The sequence below is a fragment of the Nansenia antarctica genome, assembly GCF_963989245.1.
Source record: "Nansenia antarctica genome assembly, chromosome: 11".
In the NCBI taxonomy this organism is placed as follows: Eukaryota; Metazoa; Chordata; class Actinopteri; order Argentiniformes; family Microstomatidae; genus Nansenia; species Nansenia antarctica.
Window position 1 is genome coordinate 986,547 of NC_137681.1, and position 18,275 is coordinate 1,004,821.

At 47.2% G+C, this 18,275-nt stretch overlaps 1 protein-coding gene across 1 annotated transcript; it reads right to left on the reverse strand.

Moving 5' to 3' along the window:
• Nucleotides 1–372: 372 nt before the first annotated feature.
• LOC308167451 (uncharacterized protein) lies at nt 373–5,365 on the reverse strand (the record flags this gene model as incomplete). The annotated part of the gene is made up of 2 exons (XM_080541869.1): nt 373–1,769; nt 3,733–5,365. 2 exons carry the CDS (start codon nt 5,363–5,365, stop codon nt 373–375), a joined length of 3,030 nt encoding a protein of 1,009 aa, XP_080397995.1.
• Nucleotides 5,366–18,275: the final 12,910 nt, after the last annotated feature.

Sequence of the window (18,275 nt, forward strand, 5' to 3'; positions counted from 1 at the left end):
CCATTAAATCAATAACATTATTTTCAAACTTACATTCTGTTAAATGTAATTACGTCACACACATGCAGAGACTGAAGGACAACTTGTGTTTGTGTTTTAATAAGCCAGACAGACAGTCTGCTACCTCACCATCACCGTTCTAAAGCTCTGGGACCTGGACTAGACTGATTATTAATGTGATCAATGGATCTGATCAATCCAAGTGAATTTAATTGTCTGAACATCCTCAATTTCCCTCTGTACACACCCAGTATTCATTACACTCAAAATCCCCAAAATACTTTAAATTTAAAGAAGACGTTAAAATGATAACTATAAATATAATTATAAATGTGCTTATTCTACTGCTTGGTCAGAGTTAAAGATTAAAAATCAGTCAGTGTGATTGACAGGAGAGATGATCAGAGGGGCAGAGTTTTTACCACCATCATTCAGGTCAGGGTTGAAGAATGGATAGAGTTTCTCAGTGAAGGTGCAGCCAGTGAAAGAGTAGATCAGAGACCTGGCTTCCACATCATAAAAGGAGACCTGGCCCTCCTCATAATCCACAAACACCCCCACCTTCTGGGGCTTCTCTCTCAGGGACAGGAGGACAGGAGGGCTAGCATTAGCCTGGTACTCATTTCCATTCATCAACCCTACAGTCCAGTATCCATTCCTAGGGTTCAGTCTGATACTCCCCTTCCTGTTGATGGACTCTCTGGCCACTCCTACATCCCACTCAGTCTTCTCCTTCACCTCCACTTCATAGTAAAACCTCCCTGAGGAGAAACCCTCCTTTCCTAAAACACAGGTAACATAGGAAAACCTCTCTGCGTTATCAGGGAGATTCTTTGTTGTGTCTCCGTCTCTAACTTGTTTCCCATCCTCAGACAGAATGAGATCAGGATGTGCTGTATCAGGGTCCAGAGTCACGTCCACTGCATGCTGCTGACTTCTCTTCAGCTTGACTTCAGGCAGCTTCTCCATCTCTGTATTCAGTGTCTCCTCCAGCTCAGACAGAACTCTCCTCACAGACTCCACATTCAGATCACTGTGGACGCTGACCTCAGACCAGTCCTTGGTGTGTGGAGTAGTGGACAGGGAAGGGAAGCTCTGGAGGAGGTGGAGGTGGTCCTCAGTGTGTGAGAGCTGCTCCAGCTCAGTGCTTCTCCTCTTTAGCTCAGTGATCTCCTGCTCCAGCTCTTTAATCAGCCCTTCAGCCCGCCTCTCTGCTGCTTTCTGCTTCTCCTCGATCACGTCAAGGAGCTCAGCCTGGCTTCTCTTCATGGAGTCCACCAGAGCAGTGAAGACCTGTACGCTGTCTGCTTTCTCTCTCTGTGCATCTTTCTTACTGAGATCTACTGAGTGTTTGATCTCTGAAACCTTCTGCAGTTGCTCCTGGATCATCTGCTGAACATCTGCCTCTGTCTTCCCCAGCTGAGCCTTCCTCTCTCCATACTCCTCCTCTATGGGGACGGTGTCATGGGTCTTGTGGTCTGTTTTCATGCACAGCCAACACACACACATTTCATCACTCCTACAGAACAGCTCCAGGAGTCTGTCGTGCTTCTTACACATCCTGTCTTCCAGGTTCTCCACAGGGTCGATCAGCTTGTGTCTCTTTAAGGCTGCGACTCTCTGATGAGGCTCCAGGTGAGTCTCACAGTAAGAGGTCTGACACACCAGGCAGGACTTCAGAGCCTTGCGCTTCGTCCCAGTGCAGATGTCACAGGACACTTCTCTAGGTTTGACAAGTGTGTCTGGGGCTGGGCTGCTGGCTGCCATATCTAGAAAGACCAGAGGTGACACCATAAAGCATTTCCTGGAATCAATCAGATGTCGATAGTTTCAGCTATGGAGCTGTCAAGACTGTTTTATGGGATTATACAGCGACCGATAATGCTAACATTATTCTACATCACATAGGAAATAGTCCTTCAACCAAATCAATACTTTTTACATACTGAACCGTCTATAAAAAGAGTGTGAACACAATAGTTTATCTTGACATGTCACTGTAAGTCTTTCAACTCACCTGCCTGTGATCCTGTGAGAGTGTGGATGCTGTCTCTGTCCTTTGTACTGTATGTGTGATAGATGTCTCTGTCCTTTATACTGTATGTGTGATAGATGCCTGTTTGGGGACGATATCTAACAAGTTTGAGAGAGTCTGCCCTTGTCCACGATGCACTTTATGTCTCTACACAGTTTAGTTTCATTTCAGCAAACTGGCGTTGAGATGCTCCTCCCCTCCCAGTACAGCTCTCCTCCCTGGAACAGAGTTAACCCTTTACAGGCTGGTCTGTTTCTAACATGTGGTTTTACACACACGCTCTTCTTACCTGTCATTTCCAATCACCATATTGTTCCCAGTCAGTATAAACTGTAATCAGAATAATATTTGTGATCAGGACTAAGGTTGCTACAGAGGAAACACTTCCTCTGGCATGGATCACCGTGTTTGATGCCACTTAAACACTCAAACTCTCTCTCTCTCTCTCTCGCTCTCGCTCTCCCTCTCCCTCTCCCTCTCCCTCTCCCTCTCCCTCTCCCTCTCCCTCTCCCTCTCCCTCTCCCTCTCCCTCTCTCTCTCTCTCTGTCTCTGTCTCTGTCTCTCTCTCTGTCTCTGTCTCTCTCTCTCTCTCTCTCTCTCTCTCTCTCTCTCTCTCTCTCTCTCTCTCTCTCTCTCTCTCTCTCTCTCTCTCTCTCTCTCTCTCTCTCTCTCTCTCTCTCTCTCTCTCTCTCTCTCTCTCTCTCTCTCTCTCTCTCTCTCTCTCTCTCTCTCTCTCTCTCTCTCTCTCTCTCTCCCTCTCTCTCCTCTCTCTCTCTCTCTCTCTCTCTCTCTCTCTCTCTCTCTCTCTCTCAGGTGCCAGGTATGAACAGTAAACAGGAGAGTGTATCAGGTCATAGGTTGCTACTGAGTAAAGTCTTTCTCTGGCACAGATCTCAGTGTTTAATGAGGCTTAATTCACTCATTGACAAAGAATTCCGGAACACTCACCACATAGAGTGCCAAGCGTTTTATTCAGTTTCTACCTAGCAACAACACTTTGATTGGCTACAAAATGAAGCGTCATCATTTATGCATTTCTGGTGAATAAAGTCTCCCTTGGCAGTCTAGGATGTTGACAATGTGGGCGACTTTATTCACCTCGGTGATAAATTAAATCACTCATTCACAGGTGTCAGGTAACAGAGACTTTATTCATCAGGTGTTGATGTTTGATATGCAGTGATGATAAAACCACCACAGAAACAGACCATTAGACAAACGTATAATATCACATAGAGAAGATCTATCTCTCTCATATCACCATCACAGTCACCCTTATTAAACAGCTTTTAAGCATCTGATTCCCTTTGCAAGCCATTAAATCAATAACATTATTTTCAAACGTACATTCTGTTAAATGTAATTACGTCACACACATGCAGAGACTGAAGGACAACTTGTGTTTGTGTTTTAATAAGCCAGACAGACAGTCTGCTACCTCACCATCACCATTCTAAAGCTCTGGGACCTGGACTAGACTGATTATTAATGTGATCAATGGATCTGATCAATCCAAGTGAATTTAATTGTCTGAACATCCTCAATTTCCCTCTGTACACACCCAGTATTCATTACACTCAAAATCCCCAAAATACTTTAAATTTAAAGAAGACGTTAAAATGATAACTATAAATATAATTATAAATGTGCTTATTCTACTGCTTGGTCAGAGTTAAAGATTAAAAATCAGTCAGTGTGATTGACAGGAGAGATGATCAGAGGGGCAGAGTTTTTACCACCATCATTCAGGCCAGTCCAGAAGTATGGATAGAGTTTCTCAGTGAAGGTGCAGCCAGTGAAAGAGTAGATCAGAGACCTGGCCTCCACATCATAAAAGGAGACCTGGCCCTCCTCATAATCCACAAACACCCCCACCTTCTGGGGCTCCTCTCTCAGGGACAGGGGGACAGCAAGGTCAGCATAAGCCCAGTACTTATTTCCATTCTCCAACCCTACAGTCCAGTATCCATCCTCATGGCTCAGTGAGATCAGCCCCTTCCTGTTGATGGACTCTCTGGCCACTCCTACACCCCACTCAGTCTTCTCCTTCACCTCCACTTCATAGTAAAACCTCCCTGAGGAGAAACCCTCCTTTCCTAAAACATTGCCACACAGGGAAAACCTCTCTCTGTTATCAGGGACATTCTTTCTTGTGTCTCCGTCTCTAACTTGTTTCCCATCCTCAGACAGAATGAGATCTGGATGTGCTGTATCAGGGTCCAGAGTCACGTCCACTGCATACTGCTGAATCATCTTCAGCTCAACATCACACAACTTCTTCACTTCACTCATAAGTGTCTCCTCCAGCTGAGACACAGCTCTCCTCACAGTCCCCACGTAGAGATCACTGTGGACGCTGACCTCAGACCAGTCCTTGGTGTGTGGAGTAGTGGACAGGAAAGGGAAGCTCTGGAGGAGGTGGAGGTGGTCCTCAGTGTGTGAGAGCTGCTCCAGCTCAGTGCTTCTCCTCTTTAGCTCAGTGATTTCCTGCTCCAGCTCTTTAATCAGCCCTTCAGCCCGCCTCTCTGCTGCTTTCTGCTTCTCCTCGATCACGTCAAGGAGCTCAGCCTGGCTTCTCTTCATGGAGTCCACCAGAGCAGTGAAGACCTGTACGCTGTCTGCTTTCTCTCTCTGTGCATCTTTCTTACTAAGATCTACTGAGTGTTTGATCTCTGAAACCTTCTGCAGTCGCTCCTGGATCATCTGCTGAACATCTGCCTCTGTCTTCCCCAGCTGAGCCTTCCTCTCTCCATACTCCTCCTCTATGGGGACGGTGTCATGGGTCTTGTGGTCTGTCTCAGTGCAGAACTGACACACACACATCTGGTCAGTCCTACAGAACAGCTCCAGGAGTCTGTCGTGCTTCTTACACGTCCTGTCTTCCAGGTTCTCCACAGGGTCGATCAGCTTGTGTCTCTTTAAGACTGCGACTCTCTGATGAGGCTCCAGGTGAGTCTCACAGTAAGAAATCAGACACACCGGACAGGACTTCAGAGCCTTGAGCTTCGTCCCAGTGCAGATGTCACAGGACACTTCTCTAGGTTTGACAGGTGTGTCTGGGGCTGGGCTGCTGGCTGCCTTCACTTCAACTGACTTCCGAAACTGAGCGGCCATCTCAGAGATGAAAGTATTGACAAAGAGATCTGGTCTCTTATCAAATGCTTTTTTACACATTGGACACTGGCACAGGTCATTGCTGTCCCAGTACTTTCTGATACAGACCATGCAGAAGCTGTGTCCACATGGAGTAGAGACTGGGTCAGTGAACACATCCAGACAGACAGAACACAGGAACTGCTCCTCAGACAGGAGACTGCTGGAGGAAGCCATATCTAGAGAGACCAGAGGTGACACCATAAAGCATTTCCTGGAATCAATCAGATCTCGATAGTTTCAGCTATGGAGCTGTCAAGACTGTCTTATGGGATTATACAGCGACCGATAATGATAACATTATTCTACATCACATAGGAAATAGTCCTTCAACCAAATCAATACGTTTTACATACTGAACCGTCTATAAAAAGAGTGTGAACACAATAGTTTATCTTGTCTTGTCACTGTAAGTCTCTCAACTCACCTGTCTGTGATTCTGTGAGAGTGTGGATGCTGTCTCTGTCCTTTGTACTGTAGGTGTGATAGATGTCTCTGTCCTTTATACTGTATGAGTGATAGATGCCTGTTTGAGGACGATATCTAACAAGTTTGAGAGAGTCTGCCCTTGTCCACGATACACTTTATGTCTCTACACAGTTTAGTTTCATTTCAGCTGCCTGACGTTGAGATGCTCCTCCTCTCCCAGTACAGCTCTCCTCCCTAGAACAGAGTTAACCCTTTACAGGCTGCTCTGTTTCTAACATGTGGTTTTACACACACACACTCTCTTCTTACCTGTCATTTGCAATCATCATATTGTTTCCAGTCAGTATAAACTGTAATCAGAATAATATTTGTGATCAGGACTAAGGTGGCATGGATCACCGTGTTTGAAGCCACTCATGGAATGCCTCTTGTCCAATCAAATGACTCGGTCGGAACTAACTGTTGTGTAATGCTCCTACTTATGGAAGCATATAGTAGACTAAATTCAAATGCTAATGCGATATGAGATTGCAATTGCATGTTCCACTTTTGCATGCATTCTTTCAGACAATATTCAAATTCAAATGCAATTCTAATGATTTGCATTTTCATTTTCATGTACCTAATGCAAAGCCATACCTTCTACCCTGAGTGTCTCTGTCATGTCTTCTACCCTGAGTGTCTCTGTCATGTCTTCTACCCTGAGTGTCTCTGTCATGTTGAGAGCAGGATGCAGCAAACCTTGTTTCATTCAACCAGTCCAACCTCTCAACCTCCAAAACTATGTAGTGGTGGATGCAGGAATTATGGTCACTGCTTTAAAACCAGCTAACTTTGTACAGAACTGCCAAACACTGCTCCGCCTTGTGTTCCAGTCTTGTCCTAAGATTCGACATTTTCTTGGAGAAGCCCAACAATTACCAATTAATAATAGGTAGTTCAGATCAATAAAACAACACTGTTGTTGGTGTCATATTACAACTGTAACATTTTTAAGTTCATACATTATTTCTACATTATTTCTACCGTTTGTTGATCTCTTTGATAACTTAACAGTACAGGCTAGTTAATTTAAACTAAATTAGTGACTGAAATAAATGACGGTTCACCCATTGAGATACTGAAGCCAAACAGCAGGGGGCAGCAAAGACAACAAAGATGACAGTTACCCAGGGCCTGATTCACTAAGCTTTTGCCTCATGGTGCAAATTACATCCGTTTTTTCGAATGGAAATTAAACACAGAAATCAGAGCCAAAAGGTACAAAATAAAGGTTAAGGAGGAATTTAAATAAAACACAAATGACGACAGTTTCATGTGTCATTTCAGTTCTTTAATGTGTCATTTCAGTTCTGTTTTTGCTGAAATTTAAATGAAACCCAAAATGTTAAACACTTGTCTTCCTATGTTGGTTCCGCCATTCAGAAATAACTATTTTTGTACATAGTCCCCCTATTTAAGGACGCCAAAAGTAATGGGACAGATTAATATAATGTCCAAATGAAGCACTCATGTCTAGTATTTGGTTGACAATCCTATCCATGCGATAACTGCCTGAGATATGGGAACCATTGACCCACTCGACAAGTACTGCAGCCGTCATCAGTTAATGTTTTTAGGTCTTTTCACCTAAAATAGGCTATTATTATCAGGAAATTAAATACATGTTCAATTGGATTTAAATATGAAAATGTAGTTGGCCAGTCAAGAACTTTCCACTTTTTGGCCATGAAAAGCTCCCTAGTTGCTATGGCAGTATGTTTTGGGCCGTTGTCTCACTGTATGATGAAGCACCATCCAATGAATTTCGAGGCTTTTGCTTGAATTAAGCAGACAAGATGTTTCTGTACACCTCAGAACAGAGAATCCTTGGCTTTCATTGACACCATTACACCACTACCATTACAACTGTCCCAATACTTTAGGTTAGCCTGAAATAAGAGGACTATGCAGAAAAAAGGCACACAAAACAAAGTAAACGCTGAGAACAAGTAAACGTGGACTATAAACACTAAACACTTTAGGACAGAAAAAAACTTAGAAAAAGTGTGGTAATTTCTGAATGGTGAATCTAATATGCACACACGTACTCCACAGTTCCTCTCACTGAAACGCAAAGGCTTGGGAGGCCGTGCCTTCTCACCAGCTGCACCCCGCCTCTGGAACTCTCTCCCTCAACCACTCAGAGACTCTGGAACTCTCTCCCTCAGCCACTCAGAGACTCTGGAACTCTCTCCCTCAGCCACTCAGAGACTCTGGAACTCTCTCCCTCAGCCACTCAGAGACTCTGGAACTCTCTCCCTCAACCACTCAGAGACTCTGGAACTCTCTCCCTCAGCCACTCAGAGACTCTGGAACTCTCTCCCTCAGCCACTCAGAGACTCTGGAACTCTCTCCCTCAGCCACCCAGAGACTCACCCTCACTCTCCACTTTTAAATCCCACCTCAAAACCTACCTGTTCTCCCACCCATACAACCTCCCCTAACCCTGCCACCCCCCCCCCCCCCCCTGGACATGCATACAACCTCCCCTACCCCTAACCATCTCCCCTAACCCTGCCACCCCCCCCCCCCCTCCCCCCCTGGACATGCATACAACCTCCCCTACCCCTAACCATCTCCCCTAACCCTGCCACCCCCCTCCCCCCTGGACATGCATACAACCTCCCCTACCCCTAACCATCTCCCCTAACCCTGCCACCCCCCTCCCCCCCTGGACATGCATACAACCTCTCCTACCCCTAACCATCTCCCCTAACCCTGCCACCCCCCTCCCCCCTGGACATGCATACAACCTCCCCTACCCCTAACCATCTCCCCTAACCCTGCCACCCCCCCCCCCCTCCCCCCCTGGACATGCATACAACCTCCCCTACCCCTAACCATCTCCCCTAACCCTGCCACCCCCCTCCCCCCTGGACATGCATACAACCTCCCCTACCCCTAACCATCTCCCCTAACCCTGCCACCCCCCTCCCCCCCTGGACATGCATACAACCTCCCCTACCCCTAACCATCTCCCCTAACCCTGCCACCCCCCCTCCCCCCCTGGACATGCATACAACCTCCCCTACCCCTAACCATCTCCCCTAACCCTGCCACCCCCCTCCCCCCCCTGGACATGCATACAACCTCCCCTACCCCTAACCATCTCCCCTAACCCTGCCACCCCCCTCCCCCCCTGGACATGCATACAACCTCCCCTACCCCTAACCATCTCCCCTAACCCTGCCACCCCCCCCCCTCCCCCCCTGGACATGCATACAACCTCCCCTACCCCTAACCATCTCCCCTAACCCTGCCACCCCCCCTCCCTCCTCTGGACATGCATACAACCTCCGCTACCCCTAACCATCTCCCCTAACCCTGCCACCCCCCTCCTCCCCTGGACATGCATACAACCTCCCCTACCCCTAACCATCTCCCCTAACCCTGCCACCCCCCCTCCCCCCTCTGGACATGCATACAACCTCCCCTACCCCTAACCATCTCCCCTAACCCTGCTACCCCCCCTCCCCCCTCTGGACATGCATACAACCTCCCCTACCCCTAACCATCTCCCCTAACCCTGCCACCCCCCTCCTCCCCTGGACATGCATACAACCTCCCCTACCCCTAACCATCTCCCCTAACCCTGCCACCCCCCCTCCCCCCTCTGGACATGCATACAACCTCCCCTACCCCTAACCATCTCCCCTAACCCTGCCACCCCCCCTCCCCCCCCTGGACATGCATACAACCTCCCCTAACCCCTAACCATCTCCCCTAACCCTGCCACCCCCCCCCCCCCTGGACATGCATACAACCTCCCCTACCCCTAACCATCTCCCCTAACCCTGCCACCCCTTCTCCCCCCTCTGGACATGCATACAACCTCCCCTACCCCTAACCATCTCCCCTAACCCTGCCACCCCCCCTCCCCCCCTGGACATGCATACAACCTCAACCATTCGTTTTATTATTTTATATCAAATAAAAAAATCAAAAGCAAAGTCTGATTTCTGATTAAATATGGAATAAACAACGATGGATGTGAATTACTTTTGTAAAGTTATTTCTGAGAAAATTGTGGGTTCAACTTCTTCTTCTTTCGTTAAAGGGTACCAACACGTTTTATTTTATTCTGTATGTTGATCTGATGTTGTAATTTAGAGAAACATGCAGGTAAAGCGATGAATCCATGATGTCAGAGTTCTCCCTCAATGTGTTTTCATCATGGACACAGCTTTCCTGTATGTTTCTCTACATTACACTGAACTTGTGTTATTATGATGCATGTATGTATGTATACAATGTTTACAATTGTCTGTATGTAGGCTATATTATAATGTTGACAATTGTCCAAATATGATTTTTGTGTCGGACCCCAGGTAGACTAGCTAATGTCATGGCATTAGCTAACGGTGATCCTAATAAACAAACGAACAAACTGAACTCACAGCTGAACAAAAGTGCAGGAAATAGATAGAGGTGGTGATCATCTTACCTGAGGAGAGGTGGTGATAAGGTCTTACCTGAGGAGAGGTGGTGATAAGGTCTTACCTGAGGAGAGGTGGTGATAAGGTCTTACCTGAGGAGACGTGGTGATAAGGTCTTACCTGAGGAGACGTGGTGATAAGGTCTTACCTGAGGAGACGTGGTGATAAGGTCTCACCTGAGGAGACGTAGTGATCAGATCTTACCTGAGGAGACGTGGTGATAAGGTCTTACCTGAGGAGACGTGGTGATAAGGTCTTACCTGAGGAGACGTGGTGATAAGGTCTTACCTGAGGAGAGGTGGTGATAAGGTCTTACCTGAGGAGACGTGGTGATAAGGTCTTACCTGAGGAGACGTGGTGATAAGGTCTTACCTGAGGAGACGTGGTGATAAGGTCTTACCTGAGGAGACGTGGTGATAAGGTCTTACCTGAGGAGACGTGGTGATAAGGTCTTACCTGAGGAGAGGTGGTGATCAGGTCTTACCTGAGGAGACGTGTTGATAAGGTCTTACCTGAGGAGAGGTGGTGATAAGGTCTTACCTGAGGAGACGTAGTGATAAGGTCTTACCTGAGGAGACGTAGTGATAAGGTCTTACCTGAGGAGACGTGGTGATAAGGTCTTACCTGAGGAGACGTGGTGATAAGGTCTTACCTGAGGAGAGGTGGTGATAAGGTCTTACCTGAGGAGACGTGGTGATAAGGTCTTACCTGAGGAGACGTAGTGATAAGGTCTTACCTGAGGAGACGTGTTTTTACCTGAGGAGAGGTGGTCCAGATGTGGAGAGCTGCCAGGACCTTCATGTGACTGGCTGGTTTCAGGCCTGTGGTCTGTGAGTGTGACAGACAAGGGGGGAAACACCCCCCCTGAGGGACCCCCTCACTGAACACTGCAGATCAACATCGCCCATAAGCGCTGATCTGAAGTCAGTCAGTGTTTCCTGGAATCGGGTTAGGGTACGCTGTCTCCTGATGAGCAGTTGGGGACCCCAGCGCCCCACCCCGATAGCCCCCCGTGGGGAGCAGAGGGGCCCAGACTATAGCATAAACCTCATTATCGCCCATCTACATCTGGCTCAGAAAGAGAGCTATCACCACCATGATCCCCGAGCCACACCCTGCCCATCATAGGGCCGTAGTATAGCCTGGGCCCCGCCACTACAGAGGTTGACTAGTGAAAATACAGAGGCTTACAATAGGCCCGCATGCAAGGACTAGTGAACCAGGAAGTTGACTGAATTGTAGTGTGTTTGTGTGTGTGTGTGTGTGTGTGTGTGTGTAGGCCAGGTACGGGATGTTACAATAAGAAACAATTGTTGTCAACCATGGTGAGCAATACTGAACGAATCAGCTGTCACTCTTAAAATGGCGACAGGTCGTGCCCCGCGGTGGCGTAGCGGTCTAAGCACTAGCCACTAGTGCAAGCTGCCCACCGGGGACTGGGATCGAATCCCGGTCTCCCAGATCCGGATATGGCCGAGGCACACAGGGAACGGCATATTGAGCGGCCGCTCCAGAGGGCGGTATAGGACTATTTCCGGACAAGGATCCGTCGCGCAACAGCGCCCCCGGGGTGCCGGAATAACGGTGCTGGGCTCGAGGAGCCAGTCAGCTAGTCTGCCTGGCGATCTCCTCTGGGGCTGCCGGCCACGGGGTCGTGCGGCGGATCCTACGCAATAGGCAGGGGATAGATAATTGGATGCTAGGTTGGCTTCAATTGGCTACCAAATTGGGTGAAAAAGGGATAAAATCTGAAAAAACTAATAAAAATAAATAAATAAAAAGGGCGACAGGTCAATGGTTCTACCAGTTATTTAATTACAGTGTCAATTTAGACCATTAACCAAATAATTTCAGTATATGACATAACCATTGGATCAATCCTTGAAAGAGTATAGCAGTGTCACGGCCAGGCTCATGACCATGACAAAAACGGGAGACACACACACGATCTTAGTAAGTAATGATAAGAAAATGTTTATTGTAAACTAAATGAGGCCAATAATAAGATGAGGTGTGGTAGTCAGTAAATCAGTGGTGTAATGTGAGTGTAGTGGAAAGTGGTGAGGTGAGTGTTGCATGGTGTGAAACAAGGAACAAACAAAGAATAGAAAATAATGGTGCCTAGAAGGGGGCCTCAATACTGAGGCCTGCATAGATCTTTTATGCCCTGGATCCTGGAACCAGGTGGGGCACAATCAGCTGTCCACCAGCTGATCTGCATTCTGCTGATTAGTAACCCTGTCCAGCAGGAGTACTCTCTGCAGACAGGGAAACAGATGTTTATTACAGGCCAGGACACAATATGGGGCCAGGGCCGTCACACCCCCTCCCATAGAAACAGGGTCCCAAAGGGAACACTGAACAACAGGGAAACACACCACAGTAAAATAATATATAAACGAACAAACCCAGATCACCTGTATTCAGGACCAACCACCATTACTCCAACCTCGGCAACAGGTACCTATGAAGCCATAATTAAGAGGAGCAGGAACAGTAGAAGGGTAAAAACAGGAAATTAGTTAACACAAAAACAATTTTAACAAGGGGCCCTGGACAATGCATCTGCCACTACATTGTCCTTCCCTTTTATGTGACGTATGTCCAGAGTATACGATTGTAAAAATAATGACCAGCGAATCAGTCTCTGGTTAGGGCACTTTAAAGAATTGAGAAAGATCAACGGATTGTGATCCGTGAAGACTACCAATGGAGCGAGACCGGACATAATGTACACATCAAAATGATGGAGAGCCCAGACCAAGGCAAGGGCTTCCTTTTCAATTACTGAATAATTGAGCTGACAAGAGTTGAACTTTTTTGAAAAAAAACTAACAGGTCTGTCAATGCCAAATTCATCGGTCTGTAGAAGCACCGCCCCTGCTCCCACGTGACTGGCATCGACCTGTAACTTGAAGGGTTCATCCATAAGAGGAGCAGCCAACACTGGAGCAGCACAAAGAAGAGCTCTAACATTAACAAAGGCCTGTTGACATTCTGTACTCCAAACATACATTGCGTCACCTCTCAGGAGGTTAGTAAGTGGAGTGACTACCGTTGAAAAATTGCGACAGAAGCTGCGATAATAGCCTACTAGCCCTAAGAAACGCTGCAGCTCTTTCTTAGTGGTAGGTCTGGGGTACTGCTCTATAGCCTGCACCTTAGCCTGGACCAGAGAGACTTTACCATGACCAACCACTCGACCGAGGTACCTCACCGATGCCCTGGCAAACTCACACTTTGCCAGGTTGACGGTGAGGCACGCACCAGCCAAGCGGTCGAACAAGGCACGCACACGCTGAAGATGGGTGGACCACGAGTCAGAATAGATGACGACGTCGTCTAGATATACAGCGCACCCCTCCAAACCACCTACAACCATGTTCATCAGCCGTTGGAATGTGGCTGGAGCATTTCTAAGACCGAAGGGCATGACAGTATACTCATAAAGACCAGAGGGGGTTATAAACGCCGATATTTCACGAGCCCTCTTGGATAAAGGCACCTGCCAAAATCCTTTGAGCAAGTCAAATTTGCTAATAAACTTAGCGGAGGCTACTTGGTCAATACAATCTTCCATCCTGGGAAGAGGATACGAATCTGGCTTTGTCACACTATTCACTTTGCGGAAGTCTGTACAAAACCACAGTGTGTGATCAGGCTTTGGAACTGTGAGACACGGGGACGCCCAGCTGGACGAGGTAGGCACTGCAATACCAGTCTCAAGCATATACCTGATCTCGGAGTCCACGTGTTTACGTTTGTCAGGACTAACTCTATAAAAACGCTGTCTGATAGGTGAAGCATCCCCTACATCTATATCGTGTTCGATTAAGGGAGTCTGCGTGGGAGTGTCACCAAAAATGGATGGATAATCCTTAACAAGATGCAGCAGTTGGGTACGTTCAACCTCTGTTAAATGCCCCAACGAACTCCCAAGATCACGAAGGGACTCTGAATTTTTCAATCTTCCAGTCAACAACTCCTGGCCGGGACTGGATAGGCCATCCTCCTCAGGCTCTGCCACCACCTGAGGGGAATCCCCTACTGTACTGGCTACACACGCCGGACGAACAGGAACTGACGCCTGCTCCACAGAATCAGACACACGGTCATAATACGGTTTCAATAAATTAATGTGGCAGAGCTGATTAGGCTTCCTACGCAAAGGTGTAGCAATCAGGTAATTAAGATCAGACACTTGCTTTACTACAGTATGTGGACCAGTAAATTTAGCACAAAAGGGGGAATCAACCATGGGCAAGAGTGCCAGAACCTGATCACCCGGGCTAAACCTCCGTGGCTCAGTTCGGCGGTCATAAAGGCGTTTCATTTTCTTTTGTGCACTAGCTAGTTTTTCTTTTGCCAGCTCACCGGCTTCATAAAGCCTATGCTTAAAGCCGAGCACGTATCCAAGCAAGTTTTTTGGTGGTTCGGACTCTTTCCAATCATCTTGGATAACGGCCAAGGGGCCACGTACTGTGTGTCCGAACACCAGATCATTGGGACTAAAACCCGTACTTTCCTGGCTCACCTCCCTGGCGGCTAACATCATCCAAGGAAGCCCCTCCTCCCAATCTCCGTCCAGCTCAGTACAGTAGGCGCGCAACAAAGATTTCAAAGTTGCATGGAATCGCTCCAATGCGCCCTGGCTCTGCGCGTGATAGGCTGACGCCCTGTTGTGCTTAACGCGCAGCTGTTTCAGGACCTGAGCGAACAGATGGGAAGAGAAATTAGAACCCTGGTCAGACTGGATGATTTTTGGTATGCCAAAGATTGAAATGAACTGAGTCAAGGCACGGACTACAGACTTGGTGGTGATATTGCGTAAGGGATAAGCTGCAGGATACCTGGTAGCCTGGCACATAACTGTCAGCAAATACTTAGCCCCAGTACGAGACGGAGGGAGGGGACCTACACAATCAATAATGAGATGGTCAAACGGTTGACTGGTTGCCTGAATCGGACTCAATGGAGCCGGTGTAATGCTCTGATTCGGCTTTCCTGTCAACTGACATGTATGACATGTTTTTACATAGGCTGCCACATCCCTCTTAAGGCGAGGCCAAACGAAGTAACGGAGGATGCGATCATAGGTCTTAGAAACTCCTAGGTGTCCACCCTCATCATGTGACACCTGCAGAACCAAGCTGCGATACTTGGAGGGCACAACAATTTGGTAAATGGGGTCTCCCACAAACTCAACGCCATGGGGAACCCACTTCCTCACCAATACCTCATTGTGAATGAAATAGGCATGGGCGCTGTTCCTCACCCCCCCAGCAGGGAGAGCTCCCTCAAACAGCTCTTTCAGACTTGGATCTGCCCGCTGCTCTCTCACCAGTTCACTGTGAGGGACAGACAGGGGAAAATCAGACAGTGATATCACATGCTCCACATCATCCACCATTTTGTCAGGGTCAGGCGTGGCACGGCTCATGGCACGAGTTACGGCACACGCAGTGAACACCTCAGGAAACTCCCGTTCACTTTCATCAGGCTTGCTTTTAAATACTGGCACAGACGTAACCACCACAGGTGGCGCCACATCTGCCCACACTCGTGCACCAACCAAGCCATTACCCATGATCATGGTCACCCCCTCACAGGGCAACGCTGGGCGCACACCCACAGTCATCTCACCCTGAAACAAATCAGATGAAAGAATTATTCTGTGCAGAGGAACATGCAATACAGCCAAACCCATACCACGAATGGGAATGGAGTCACCTGTGTCAGAGGCATCAGAAAATGGCAAAGCAGAAGCTAAAATAAACGAATCAAATGCCCCAGTATCCCGTAAAATGTTTACTGGGACCTTCTCATCCCCACCGACGAGGGACACCAAACCATCTGTAAGGAATGGCAAGTAAGATTCAAGGTCAGAGGATTGTGGAGACTCAACATGTGTAGAGCGCACCTGGGACAGCGAATCACAGGCTTGGGCAGCAGACTTAACCCGCTGCACCACCGGCGCCGCGCAACCAGCCCCTTTAGCCCCATCCCCATGAGACACTGGAGCCCAAGGCTTACCTCTAGACTTTAAAGCATAGCATTCAGATTTAACATGCCCCTTTTTATGGCAGTGACTGCACACTTTCTCATAACTCCTTGAACTATTCTGATTCTCATAACTCCTTGAACTATTCTGATTCTCATAACTCCTTGAACTATTCTGACCTCTACGACCAAAATCAGTTGCAACTGACTGACCAGCAGGTGGCATATCAAAACCAAAGGTACTCCTCTGAAACCCAGACTCTGGCACATAAGCGCGAGACTCACCAAACATGCGCGGCTCTCCAAACTTACCCCTGCTATGAGTCAATGTAAAATCATCTGCCAACGCAGCAGCTTCAGCAGGAGTAGTCACCTGCTTTTCACTAATATAAGTGGCTATATTCTGGGGAATAGCATTTTTAAATTGCTCCAGTACAATCAGATCACACAAATCATCAAAATCATCTACATCAGACGCCTTGCACCAGCGATTGAAATGCAAAACTAATTCTCTTGCAAACTCAAGATGTGTCTGACTCTTGTTTCTCCTCCAATTCCTAAATTTCTGTCTGTAGGCCTCCGGAACCTGTTCATAAGATTTAAGCACTGCAGACTTCACTTTCTCATAAATCAGAGAATCCTCACGGCTCAGGGACGAATATGCCAACTGTGCTCGACCTGTAAAAACACATTGTAACATGAGGGTGCGTTCAGCATCTGGCCAACCACGAGTGTCAGCGACGCGCTCAAACAACGAAAAAAACAAGTCAGGATCCCTTTCATTAAATTTAGGTAAAAGTTTCAAGTTTCCTGCTATATCAAATAAGCCTCTATTTGCTCCCCTGGAAGCAAAAGAACCCCCACTACTTAAGACTTCACTACTGATTTTACCGTCTTCAATCAAATTCAACCTATGTCTCTCTAACTCCACAGTTTGCATTTGGATTTCACATTTCATTTTCTCAAGTGCAAATTCCTGGTCTAATCTCAGTTTGAGCAATTCTTTTTCCTGGTCAAATGTAAAAGGGTGCTTAGCAACAGGCGAAGATGAACCCTTGACAGGCTGTGGCAAAATTGCCATCTCGACCAGTTTCGACTCTAAACATGCCCTAAGCTCATGTTTCTTTTGTTCTACCACCGCTACATCATAATGTTTTGCAACCAATAACAATTGAGCTTTAGTAAAACGGTACAATAAGTCATAGGATGGAGCTGCTATAAACCCCTCTACTCCAGACATTTTTATTTAATTAAATCACAATATTAAGTACAGGACAATGTAGGCCTATGGACCCAAGATGACGTATACACTGACAACTCAGCGCGCATCAGAGGAAATTGACAACCTCGCAACGGAGCATGCCCCTATCTGACTGCCTACCCCAGGACCTGACTGAGTAAGCTCAACCCTAGTCTTCATGCGTTAGCGGGAGGATCTTTAAACACTAACTCGTCAGCCCGGTTAGACCCCCAGCAAGCTGGTCGCCCACCTGACAGCTAAGAATGTGTCCCCGAGACAATTGCTCTAGCCGCCGTACCGCAACACTACAGAAAAACGCTCAGCCAGACTCAAAGGAGAGAGACCGTAAGCCTACCAGGGCAGCCCCGTAGCCTACATGTGCGCAACTGACAGCCAATTGTATACACCCTCTTGCCCCAATAGAAAAAACCCTATCTAAGCACCATTACAAACAAAACGATCGCGCAGATCAATTAACAATAGGCTATTATATACAAAAATGCGATAAGTGTGTCTCCAAAATGCTTAATATGCCACTCAAGGCTTTCAAAAAAAACACCCGCAGGCGATCATTTTGAACTGGTGGGGAATCGACTACGACACCAGTTTGCAGTTCATTCACCAAAATCTCTGCCTAGGCTACTAACAGAGACACGCGCCTATTAACTTAACAAGGCACCCCCTGCCAATCAAGGCAACAAGCCATGGGAGTCGCACCACAAGTAATGACGAACCACAATGTTTTAACTATCAATTAAGCAAAAAAGTACCGGGTAGAATTCAATAGAAAAAAAACAATATTTACTTACCAAAAGGTGATCAAAAATAATGCTAGAAAAACGAAAACGGACGAGCCCCCAATTTGTCACGGCCAGGCTCATGACCATGACAAAAACGGGAGACACACACACGATCTTAGTAAGTAATGATAAGAAAATGT